Below are 12,626 nucleotides of genomic sequence, written 5' to 3'. Positions count from 1 at the left end.
ACTGTCTAGGTCTGAAGTAATTTGCTTCTGAAGTCATTCCACTGTCTGTTTCCCAGGTGGTTTAATAACCAGGAACTTGAAAGCCTAAAAATTTTACTCCTTTTTTTCTTCCTGTGAATAGCCAATTAGGTAGGGAAAACTGCATTTGTCTTTTAAAAATACTTGGTGCTGCTTTGATATGTGGTTTTAATATCATCTGGAACGAGACTTAACCTGAAGCCATTTGGTCAGGATCTGTGCTGGGCTGGTGCTGGCACACTTTGTAGCACTCAGTGAAAACTGGGGGAGAGAATTGTCCTTTTCTGTGCTGTCTTTTGGGAGGGGTCATTTTGTGGATAGTTTTTTAAGAAATAAATAATCAAGCCTACAAAGAAACCCTTTCCTATCTACTCATTATTTCCTTCCTTTGAGATTTTTTGGGACTAGCCAAGAAATAATATAAATGGGACCAAGTGGGATGAGGTCTCTGCTGCAGGACCAACTCCCTTTCCTTTCCCTTCTGCCTCCTTCAATAGTGGAATTAAATATCAAGGGCAATGGGCACAATAATGTCCAAGAGTTTGGTTGGCTTGTTGTTCAGCTCCCTCTTAGCTACACAAATGGATTTTGAAGTCAGTTCTGTCAGTCACATGTAGTGGTCAGGGTTAGAAATAGTGATGTAGGAGGGTTTCAGTCTGGGAAAGCTTATTAATTTAAGGCTTGACCATTTCCCCTACCACTGTTTCTAAATGAAATTTGGCTGCACTCTAATTTTAGCTTTTTCATTTGCACCCATTTAAGCAGTTTGCATCCTGGCGTTGTAATTTTATTTAAGATGACTGCAGTGGTGCTCTAAAGTCACAATTCTTATACTTTTATATAATGGAAGATCTGGAGCTGCTTGTACAGGAGCTTCTGTCATTTAGAATGGATTATATTAATGAGCTTGATGAAATGTTTAAAAGGCAAAGAGCCCCATTTATTGTTAGGCTCTCTCATGGGAAATGCTGCCTCTAAATCAGTTTTTTGGAGTGAAAGTGGCCACGGAGTTGGCAGCAGCAGTTCCTGTGTGCAGCTGGTCCTGGTGTTCCCTGGTTCTCACTGCCCATCAGTGAGAGCTCCAGGACTGGCCATTCCAGCAGGGCTGGATGAGTGTTACTGGTTTATGGGGACCAGCACGTGGGAGGTTTGGGGGCACTCTGGGGGTGTGAGTGTGGTTGTAGTCAAAGCTACTCTGCTGAACTTGTGCCTCTTTATCTCAATTCCAAATTTTCCCTTCTTTGGTGTGTGTCCCGACAGTCAGAACTGCTTGTTTTGTGGATCACAACAAAATGCTGTTTGTTACCAAATTGCCTGAGCCAACCTTTGGGGGAAGGAACCCAACCGTGTGTGCAGGGCTGGGCAGGGCAGTGAGGCTGCTCAGGGGGTGGGACCCCAGCAAAGCCAGCGGTTCAGGGCTCTGCTCCCAGTTAATTTTGTAACTGGGATGGTGAAAAAGCAGGAACTTTTCAGGATGAGTTTTGAACGGGTCTGGAATTGAATTCATGACCTTCGAATAACTGTTAAAAATATCGGAAGGCTTGTACCTATTAAAATGGGATCTGTACATTAATTTTGCTCTTGAAGATTAGCCATTATTGGTTTTTATTTTAAAAATTTAATTTTAAAAATTAAATTTGAGGTTGTGCAGATGTGTGCTGGCTCATCAAAAAGGCAGGGCAAAGCAGCAGTAGGAAAAAGAGCTTTCTTTTACCTTTGTGGGAATTCAGACTGCTCTGATTAGAGCCTCAGCCTAACAAAGGCTGTGCTTATTAAAAACAAATGCGTGTCCTATTAGTCACCAATATCTGGCAACCTTATGTACTTCAGATTTATCATGAACTCTGCTTAGGTGGTCTCTGCTAGAGAGAGTCTCAATTTCCTTGATTGTTCGAAAGGATATATTCTTTTTTTCCCAGATTAATAAAGTACTGTATTTACAACTCTATCCTAAACTTGTTCTGTTTATTTTCCCTTTCTTACTGACAATGTATTGCCCTGGATTTTGAATTCTGACTTCTGCTTGCTCTGTACCAGGATCCCGAGGTGTGGGGCGGGTGTTGGGTGTTGGGACTGTGCTCTAGGTCTGGGTGTTGTGGGGCCTGGCCAGACATGAAAGGCAGAGTGAGGGTGGTAACTGGGTTAATGGATGGGTAACGTGGTGAACAATAATCCACCACTGGCACAGGGTGCTGGAGGAGGGAGAACTCAGGAAGGACTGAAGGACAGGATGTAAACAGGGTGCTGAGCGAGGCTTGTCTATGTCCTTAGAGCCATCTGATGATGACTGCTGCTACTTATTGGTTCAGATCACTTCCAAGGGCATCTTTCCATCACCAGTGTGGCCCTAAGGGCCATTTGAGGAGTGAATTCGTCGGTTCTGGTGAGGTGTGTTTAGGGAGTATTGAGACTTAGCTGTCCTTTGGAACTTTCTTTTCTCCTGTGTCATGACCTCTGAATGTGAACAGGCAGTGCTGTCTGGTGGCCTGTTCCCAAATTTAGAAACTTTCCCAAGATCTAAACACTTAGTCCAGTATGTTGAAGGTTGCTCAGCTCCCACAGAAAATAAAAGTCTGTGGGTTGTGTTTGCATGTGGGACCTCCAGCCTTGGCCTCTTTCTCCTGAGAGTGGAAACACTCATTTAATGCTCAAGATTGAGTATTAGCAAGAGGCACTTGGAGATTGTAGGGTAGAGAGAATGTTCTTTATTGAGCTGGGATGTGGTTGCCTTCCTTTAACTTCTCAAAAATGCTTCCTACAAGCTCTGCTGGAACATGGGGCAGCCCTGTGAAGGGATCCTGTGAGTGACTGGCCACAGGAGTGTGGGACCTCTGGAATTTTCTTCCTGTGACAGGTGGAATTAATGACTGGGGAGCTGTTGATGAGGTTTATGCCCAAAACTGATAATTTTAAAATGCCAGAGGATGGGAGGTGACCAGAACCTGGAGAGGCAGCTGTGCTTTCTGCAGCTGCAAATTTGTGGGAAGGTAACTTCCTTCAGAAACAGTTGAAAATTTCAGGGATTTTCCCAGCTCATCTGGCTTGTGTGGTGGGTGTTCTTACCTTTGGTTATGGTCAGGGCTTTGCTGTAGGATAGAGCCTACTCCAGCCAGCAGATCCCTGTGCAAGATGGGTGACCTTTGGCCTGTTCTTGGAACACCCCGTGGAATTAGTGATGAAAATCTGCTTGTCTGGAAAATAAAGCTAACAGAATCCTAGAGTTAGAACTCATAATAAAATGTTTTGTTTTTTTAGCTATCTGTTCTCATACCCTAAAAAATGGTACAGGCAGTTTGCCCAGGAGGGCACTGAGCAGAGCTGGTTTGGGCTATCCCAGCTGGGGAGTTGTGGTGCCTTCCACGATCCGCTGGCTGCCCGTTCCTGCCTCTGCTGTGTTTTGCCTGTTCAGCTGTGCTCACACAATTGTCTGTCTGTGCTGTCAGGCAGATGAGATGCTGGGGGGGGGGGCCATCCAGAGCGTTTCAACAACCCCCCGTGTCGCAGCAGAGCCAGGGTCCAGCAGCAGCCCCGGGAATGTGTTCCAGGGGCGGGGAGGCAGCGAGCTGGAGCAGGGCCCTGCCAGAGCTGCATCCTCAAACAATGGCCTGAGCAGAGAAAAGCTGTAATAACACTGAAAGACAAGTACAATCCTTGGCCCTGGGAGAATGCTGGTGAGCTCATTCTGGAAGTGTGCGATGAGAAGATTCTTCTGTAACTGTGGAGGGATTGGGAATGTTTTTTGCCTGTGTCTGCTTTTCTATAGGAAAAACAGATCACATGAACGAGGGAGATCAGCAAATTTGTACTTTGAACTTAAGTAGGGAATATTCCCAAGGTTGAAGAAAGCTCCCAGAGACTGGCTGTCTTTTTTCCTTCTACTTGAGCCAGGCCACTTGAATTCCAAAGCGTGTGTGACACGGAGTTTGTGGAGCCAAAGGGAGGGTGGCTCAGCTGCTTCAGCCTTGTTCCTGTCAGTTGTTTCTTGCTCTTGTCGATAAGCCCCAAAGTAGAGGGAACCTCCTACCACAAGATGTAGCTTTTGTTTTCACAATTCCTTTCAGGAATTCTGGGCTTTGTGTGCTGAAGATCTCTCTGCACTAACATTTTTCTGTTAACATGGCAACACAGCGTGTGGAGGCAGAGCTTCTAGCTCATCTTTTACTTCTCATGCAGCCTACTAGAACTTGTTTTGCTGGATGAAGTTCTGCTTTGCTTTGTATCTTGCTTGTAGTATCAGATGTCTCCTATTTCCCCCCTTTTGCGGTGAACGTATTTGTGAATTAAATTAGTGAAATAAAACACCCTGTATGACTCCAACAGGGACTGCAAATAATTGTTTATTTGGGTGTTTTGCGTTTTTAACGAAAACAGAGTAGGTTTATACTGTACAGAGGCTTTTGTTGGGCAGACAAGTGGCCTGTTGCCATGTCTGTAGTGTTTCTTAAAATGTGGCTTGCAGCCTTCCTCTGCCAAAGGTTGAGTGTGCAAGGGACATCTCCTATCTCTGCCTGCTGAGGTGGTTGGGGCCTCCAAAGCACCTTTGGCTTTGAAAATTGCTCATTTTCACCTCTAAGTACTGAGCAATTTCTCATTTCCACCTCCGAGTACTGAGCACTGAGCAGCTGCCACCTACAGAGCAGCTTGGGGTGGTTTTGGGGCTGAGGAAAGCAAGCTGTGAGTAGCAAAGTCTGAGGTGTTGTCCCTGTGACTCTCTCCTGTGTTTGTGTGGCTGCACAGTCGCTGAGGGTGCTGCCTGCCAGGCCACACCGCTGCGCGGGGTCAGCGCCGGGGCGAGGAATTAATTGTGAAAATAACGTCTCTCCTTTCAGTTGTGTTGATTGGAGACTCCGGAGTTGGGAAGAGTAATCTTCTGTCACGCTTCACACGCAATGAGTTCAATCTGGAGAGTAAGAGCACCATTGGGGTGGAGTTTGCCACCAGGAGCATCCAGGTGGATGGGAAGACGATAAAAGCACAGATCTGGGATACCGCGGGACAGGAGCGATACCGCGCCATTACCTCAGCGTGAGTACCCTGCCTTTGCTCAGAAGGGTTCTAGCAGAGGTGCTGCAGATAAATTTATGGGTAGAGAATTAATGAAACGTGTCTGGGACGTGTGGCAAGATCATTATGACACACTCCAGAGTGGATCCCACTCGTAAGGTAGCAAATACTTTTGTCGTGGTCCTTGGTTAATATAACGAAAGTAGTTTCTAGATTCTCAAGTTACTGTTATAGAAGCAAATGATAGCTTAAATCAAAAGTGTGGGAGATTCTGTTGGAGTCTTGTGCTGTGGTTTTTTGTCTGCCCTGGATGTGCTGTGTTCATCAGGTGGGGTGAGTGTCATTTTGGATGGAAGCTGGGTACTGTTGGCATCAAGTTTTGGTCCAGGCACAGTGGGTTACTGTAACACCCGTGGCATGGGGTCTCTGCTGCCCCCTCAGTCTTGAGATTGGTGGTATTTTTAGGACAGTCTGCAGCCACAAAGTCCTTTGAAATCTCAAGGACTTTAAATTAGTCACAGCCCTGAAAATGAGGTCCAGGCACACGCTGAATAGCCAGGAAGTAGGAAGTCAACTGTGATAGTGCTGACTCTGCAGCATCAGGCACATCCCTGGTTAGGACAGGGTGGTGAGAAGCTTTCACCTATGACACCTTGTTAATCCACAGAGTGCCTTAAGATGTGCCTCTGGGTGTACCTGTTTCTATGCAGGTAAAATTATCTGGCAGAGGACAAAAAGCAAACCCTCTGGTCAGGCCTGGTTCTCCAGGGCATCTTCTGACCAGTGAGTTGATTTTTTGTTGTGTTACAGATGTGTATCAGTTTCTAAAGGTAAAAACCTGTTTCTGAGTCATGCACAGGTTGAGCCACTTCCATTAAACTCAAGGTAAGGGGAACTTTGTCAAGATAGGAGAAAACCAGGAGAACCTGGAGCCCATAGGGAGCAATCTATAGGGAAAGGGGTGCAGAACCAAAGCAGTGCAGAAGCAGATGTAAGTGGCAATTTCAAATTGCATATTTTCCAGAACTATTAGTGTGGTTTCCAGGATTTTTTTTTGTGACCCTTGAATTGTTCTTTCTGCTGTAAAAACTGTTGCTGAGTCTGGTTCAACAACAACAGGCTTGGCTGCTGGGAACCAGTGCAGCTGCAGTCCTGTGATCCTGCCTCTCCTCTGTGCTGGCACGAGCTCCTGCTCCACACATGGCTCAGCCAGTTCTGCCTGCTTGGCCAGCAGGGACAAGGGAATGTTTTCTGCTGACTTGGTGCCCTGACTCGGTTCAACAACATGTCAGACAGGTGCTGGTAGGATTGTGTGGAAGAGAGATATGGGCATTATAGGATTGATGACACAGATTGGCTTGTGCTGTGCTGAGCCCTTGGCTTGTGCTGAAATGGGCCCAAACCTGCCCTGAGGGAGCAAACTCTGTTCTTGGATCAAGTGTTTGAGTAGTGACAATGAAGCCCAGAGTCTCCTCTTTAATTTGTAAGAGAGGCAGGAGATATTTGAAGGATCAGGAACAAATACTGACATTTTACTAAGGACTGTTTTCCTAGTAGAAGGTTAAGTTATGACTTCAGAAAACGTCCCAGCAGTACCAATTCTGAAATGGTGAGTTTTTGTGCCCACTGTCTGAGCAGACTGAAAACGTCCTGGCCTCTGCAGGCTCTCCGGCATTTTGGTACATACACTGGATTTTTTTAGAAATGCCATTAGAGGAAAAAAAAAAAGCTGCATTTGGAACTTGGTTTTGGGTTTAAAAAAACCCCAAAAACCCAACAGCAGTACTTTTAACCAGCACAACCTTTTCCAAAGTGGAAACCAGCGTAGAAGAGCCAGGTGCCAGTTTGTTGATGTGCCCGGGACCGAGCTGTCTGTGAAGGGCTGTGCCTCGTGGTTGCAGGTATTACCGGGGTGCTGTGGGGGCTCTGCTGGTCTATGACATTGCCAAACACCTCACCTACGAGAACGTGGAGCGCTGGCTGAAGGAGCTGCGGGACCACGCCGACAACAACATCGTCATCATGCTGGTGGGCAACAAGAGCGACCTGCGCCACCTCCGCGCCGTGCCCACCGACGAGGCCCGCGCCTTCGCAGGTCGGTACCCGGGCAGGGGCAGCAGCAGCCCGTGGGGCACGGGCCACACCTGCTCTGCCAGCTCAGCTCTCCCCTCGAGTTTTAGTTTTGACCCTAAAAAAAAAAAAGTTTTAAAATTTTTAAATTTTAAAAATTTGAGCTCCTGGAGAGGGTCCGGTGGAGGCCACAAAGATGACGAGGGGTCTGGTGCACCTCCCTTCTGAGGAAGGACTGAGGGAGCTGGGCCTGGTTAGTCTGGAGAAGAGAAGGCTGAGAGGTATCCTCATCAGTCCATCCAAATATCTCCAAAGGCTGTCAGAGGATGGTGCCAGACTCTTTAAAAAAATTTAAAATTTTTTTTTATTTTTTTTATTTTTTTTAGTTAAAATAACTTGGCTTGTTATAGTGGTTTGGATTTTTATTTTTGCGTGTGGTTTGGATTTTTATTTTTTTGTTGTTATGTGTTGTTTTGGGTTTTTTTTTAAATCATTATTTTTGGTTTGGGTTTCTCTGTTGTTTTTTTAAATCTAGTGGTGGTACATGTTTTTGAAACCCTGTCCTTGAGCTGCCTGATAGCTGGAGATTAAACACTTCCTCTAAGGAGGCTAGAAACAGCAAGCAACATTTAGAAGAGAAAATGCCACAATAGAAACAAAAAATACCACAACACAAAATATCTTTCCTTCCTTCCTAGAGGCCTGGTTCTGCTGAGTAGATATCAGTGTGCACAGCTGCAAATGAGTGCTGAACCTTCTCCTAGATGGGCTGGTTTCTGCTCCAGAGCTCTGATGCACAGAGTAGTGTCATCTTCTCCCTTCCTTACCTGTCAGAGCACTGGTCAAATACTCTTTGGCCCCTAAAGGCCTGGGGACATTCAGCTGACTTCTGTGGGGCTGTCAGGCTTGGAGGTGGAATTTAGAAGTACAGCCTTTAAAATACCTCTAGAAATATTACCAGGGCTTGCTTAAACACGCTCTCTGAAGTTTGCTGGTAAGTGAGTACCCTGTGGGTCATAAAACCACTTCAAATTTTCAGATGAATGAGAAGTGACATTTATCTAAGAGAAGCAAAAGAAGTTGGTGTGTGCCCCAAATAGCCTATTAGTTTGGTCACTTGGTTCAGCTTCTTATTTTTTGCCCCTGACTTTCTACTAAGGCTGTTTTAAATTGCTAGCAGTGGTCCTGGTGCTGCTGTTTAAGTTCTGTGGCTGAATCATTTGCCTGTTGCTGGGCAGATGGGACAGAACCATTGTAGGTGTGAAGTTTGGGTGTCAGTCACTTTCTTTTCTAATAAAGAAAAAGTCTTTTGCACTGTAAGAGGAAAGAAGCAAATGGACTGTCTTACAGGGGGTTACTGTGATTTGGCAGTGGGGTCTGGTTAGGAAAGTGTAGGTCTGTTGATCTTTCTGGGGTGGCAGAGGAGAAGTGTGGCTCTGTGGCAGCTGACTTGCTTTTGCCAAGGCTCTTGCTCAAGGTACTTCTGGGTGTGATCTGTAGCCAGAGGAGAATGATATTTTGTGTTGCTTGACTGAGCAAGGGCTGCAGTGGAAAATGTTCTCACACTGTGGGCAAAGGAGATGTTGCTGAAACACAGCAGCTAAATGTGTAACAAAGTGTTCCTTGTGTAACAGGGAACAGGAAAAACAACTGTGCCCTGGCTGATTTGGCCTAAAAATAAAGGTAAAAACGGTGAAATAAAGGGTTATTAAAGTTTTTAACTGAACAACTTTTTATTTATTGCAGAAAAAAATAATTTATCTTTTATTGAAACATCTGCTCTGGATTCAACAAATGTAGAAGAAGCCTTCAAGAACATCCTTACAGGTAGGGTTTGTTGTGGATTCAGAGGAGCTCCTGAGGTGGTGGATCTTCTTCATGGGCACGTTTTGCAGTTATCTGGAATGTTTTGGAAATGAATGCTGGGAATGATGGTTAGTTTCCAAGCCTTCTAATCTTACCTTTGTGTTCTGCCTCCCACTGCACACATGCCTTTCTGCCCAAGGAGAGGGTTTCTATCTCCTGATGTTCCATAAATTCAAGCTTTTGCCATAGCACTGTTGTAAAGGAGTAGTAGTCATAGTTTTGTGCCTGCACAAAATCTCAGCAGTGAAGCCACAGCCATGCTGGGAAGTTAAATGTTCCAATGTCTTCTCTTGCACCAGAGCAAACTGGTGCTTTTGTCAGACCACTGAACTCTTGTTCTCAGCTGGTGGCAAGGGTTGTGGGGGGCTGTGCACCAACAGCATCTTCTGCGGAGAAGGACCTGGGGGTCCTGGTGGGTGACAAGCTGCCCATGAGCCAGCCGTGTGTCCTGGGGCCAGGAGGGCTGGTGGGATCCTGGGAAGAGCATTGGCAGCAGGTCAGGGAGGGGATCCTGCCCCTCTGCTCAGCCCTGGGGAGGCACATCTGCAGGGCTGTGTCCAGGTCGGGGCTCTGCAGGACAAGAGAGACAAGGAGCTCCTGGAGAGGGTCCAGTGGAGACCACAAAGATGAGGAGGGGTCTGGAGCACCTCCCTTATGAGGAAAGACTGAGGGAGCTGGGCCTGGTCAGTCTGGAGAAGAGAAGGCTGAGAGGTATCCTCATCAGTCCATCCAAATATCTCCAAGGGCTGTCAGAGGATGGTGCCAGACTCTTTTCAGTGCTGCCCAGAGACAGCAATGAGCATTGAGGAGCAGTGGCCATAAACTCAAACACAAGAAGTTCCACCTCAACATGAGGAAGAACTTCTTTCCATGGAGGGTGGCAGAGCACTGGAACAGCTGCACAGAGAGAATGTGGAGTCTCCCTCTCTGGAGACATTCCAAATCCACTTGGACGTGTTCCTGTGTCACCAGCTCCCCATGACTGCCTTGGCAGGGGGTTGGACTGAATGATCTCCAGAGGTCCCTTCCAACCCCAGTTATTCTGTGATTCTGTGAAGCTGATATTTCAAAGCAGTGTCCCACTCTGAAAAAAGTAGTTGGCAAAGAACCCTTAAAAGTCTTATTTGAATAGGAAGAGGGAGATCAGACAGGTATTGGTTTACTGCTCTATTTCTGTCTATGCCAAGAGATCTGAATCTTGTCTATAGAGGGGACAATTTATCAGTGTGTTTGTTCTGTCTCTTGAAAAACTCTTTAAGGTCCATACAGTGAACATGAAGAGTTGACAAGATCCAGTTCCTTACTAGAGCTGAATTCTGGGCCAATTAACTGTCTCTATAGTCTTGTCCCTGTACACTCTTTTGTGAAGTTGTGCTTGATCTGCATGTCCCACAACATCTCAAGATGGGCATTTTCTGGGCTTTCTTTTACCAGATATCGAGTTCAGTTAAACAAGAACAGGCCTTTGTTCTGGTTCTACTTGATTATGGAGCAGTGTCTGGTCTATGTTGCTTATTGGATGCTGACCAAAAAAACTGGCTTTGCCTTACTGTTTCTTGATTATGTATCAGTGAGAGTCTATTACTGGAAAAAAAGCTGAGCATTAATAAGGTGAATTCTGAAGGCAAGCTCTTTTGGGATCCTTTTGCAGGGGTGTGCAGGGAAGCACTAGAAAGTATTGAGGTCACTAAGTCTGTTAGTAACAGAAATGTGTTGCAATTAGAGGAAGATCATAGAATCCCAAAATGATTTGGGTTGGGAGGAACCTTAAAGCTCATCTTGTTCCAGTCCCTGTCATGGGCAGGGACACCTTCCACTAGCCCAGGTTGCTCCAAGCCCCATCCAACCTGGCCTTGGACACTTCCAGGGATGGGGCAGCCACAGCTTCTCTGGGAAACCTGGGACAGCCCCTCCCCACCCTCACAGAGAAGGATTTCTCCCCAGTCTAACCCTGCCCTGTGTCAGTGGGAAGCCATTCCCCCTTATCCTGTCCCTCCAGGCCCTTGTCTAAAGTCCCTCTCCAACTCTCCTGGAGCCCCTTTAGGGGCTGGAAGTTCTCAATAAGGTCTCCCCAGAGCCTTCCCTTCTCTAGCCTGAACACCCCCAATTCTGACCCCAAGGTGCCCAAGAAGAGGCAGGCAGGAGAAAAAGGGTAGCCAAGCTGGTTCTGTAAGTGAAGAGCTTGACAGACTAGGAATGGGGTGTCTTTTTGCTGCCCAGCAAGATTTGTGTTATTGGAGCTCCCGGTGAAGCAACTGGAGAGTGAGGCAGAGCTGCTGGTGCTGGAGCTGATTCACTGCTGATCTGGGACCCTTGGCTGGATCTGAGACAACTTCCCTGGCACTTTGAGACAGTGCCCGTGGTTTTAGTGCTCTGAGCATAGTTCATCAGTCGCCATCCATCCTGTCTGCCCTTGCAGTGTGGTCCTGAGACTGACCCTGGGCAGAGAAGCTGGCCTGAGGCTGCTCTAGGAGAGCCCTGGTGCTGTGATAGGAGTCAAGCTGAGGTCAGGCCTGAACTCGACCTCCTCTCTCTTAGCAGCATCCTGGGCTCCCAAAAGTGTTGAGATTGTCCAGTTCAGGTGGTGTGTGGTTCAGGACTGATTAGTCCTGAAAAGGCTATTCCTGAAGTGTCTATCTGGGAGAGAATCATCCTTCTGAGAGAGGAGAAGACACTTGGGAAAATGTGCTGTGTAGAGCAGTGAGTTGGGAACCACTGGAGCAGACTTGGAGGAGGGAAGAGGGTGGGAACAGCGGGGCAGGAGTTTCCTTACTGACCACTAGTTTGAGATCACTAAAGACTGGAAGAAAAAACTCACAGAACACCCCAAAGAGGTGCTACCCCAAAGCAGAGGGGGCTTGGCAATGACTCGGAACAGCTTGTATTCAAATACAGCACTGAGCAGGAAAGAAAGAGGATGTGACTGCCTCTGAACAGCTCTCCTCATCCCTTTCAGCAAAGAGCTGTAGGCAGCCAGTGGCAAAGAGAATGGCCTTGGGTTAAAGGTTTCCATTTCAAACAACATAGATACATGCAGCTTTTTTATAAAAAAACCCAAAACCTAACAAAAACCCACCACAAACCATCCCTGTACAGCCCCCCATGATTTTTAATCCTTACTAAAGGCTCCGTGTGTTGCTGTTTTGGGGCTGTGGCTGCATGAATGTGACCATAATATTTACCACAGACTTCCAGGGAGGTACTTGCCCTTTTCCTGTTTCACAATGGAGGGAAGTTGGAACACAGGCTTTAGTCAGTGAAATAAGTAATTTAAAAACCTTTCAACTTATATTATTTCTACTAACCATGCAAGTTGAAATGGTTTTTGTTTCTGAAAGCTTTTAAACCGGCAGCCTCTCTTCAGCAGTTACAGCTTTGTGGGTCTGTGTGCTTTCAGGCATAAACCAATTTGAGTCAAATGAATTAATTTGGATCAACGTGGGATTTTATGGATCCATGTGGCTTTTTACTGTTATAAGTGGGGAAACTGATTTGTTGCAGAGAGGAGCGTTGCTGTTCTTTGGTGGTAGCAGCTTCCCCGGAGCTGAGGTGGGAAGCAGGGAAGTGTCACTGCTGCTGTGCAGGACGTTTCCCAGCATCCTGGTGATTGGCATTTCTAGAGTATGTTTCCCTCTTTTTTTAAACAAAAAGAAAGGAAGGATATTGAG

At 46.5% G+C, this 12,626-nt stretch overlaps 1 protein-coding gene across 1 annotated transcript in view; it reads left to right on the top strand.

Annotated features, from left to right (window-relative positions):
* Nucleotides 1-12,626, top strand: part of RAB11B (RAB11B, member RAS oncogene family) — a 23,617-nt gene that overhangs the window by 8,169 nt on the left and 2,822 nt on the right. The window contains exons 2-4 of the mRNA XM_017836973.1: nt 4,764-5,043; nt 6,924-7,117; nt 8,839-8,919. Coding sequence (XP_017692462.1) covers nt 4,764-5,043; nt 6,924-7,117; nt 8,839-8,919 — 555 coding nt within the window. The remainder of the gene's footprint in view (nt 1-4,763; nt 5,044-6,923; nt 7,118-8,838; nt 8,920-12,626) is intronic.

This window comes from Lepidothrix coronata, unplaced genomic scaffold (assembly GCF_001604755.1).
Source record: "Lepidothrix coronata isolate B3197 unplaced genomic scaffold, Lepidothrix_coronata-1.0 Scaffold290, whole genome shotgun sequence".
Lineage (NCBI taxonomy): Eukaryota > Metazoa > Chordata > Aves > Passeriformes > Pipridae > Lepidothrix > Lepidothrix coronata.
This window is presented reverse-complemented; position numbering and strand designations above follow the sequence as displayed.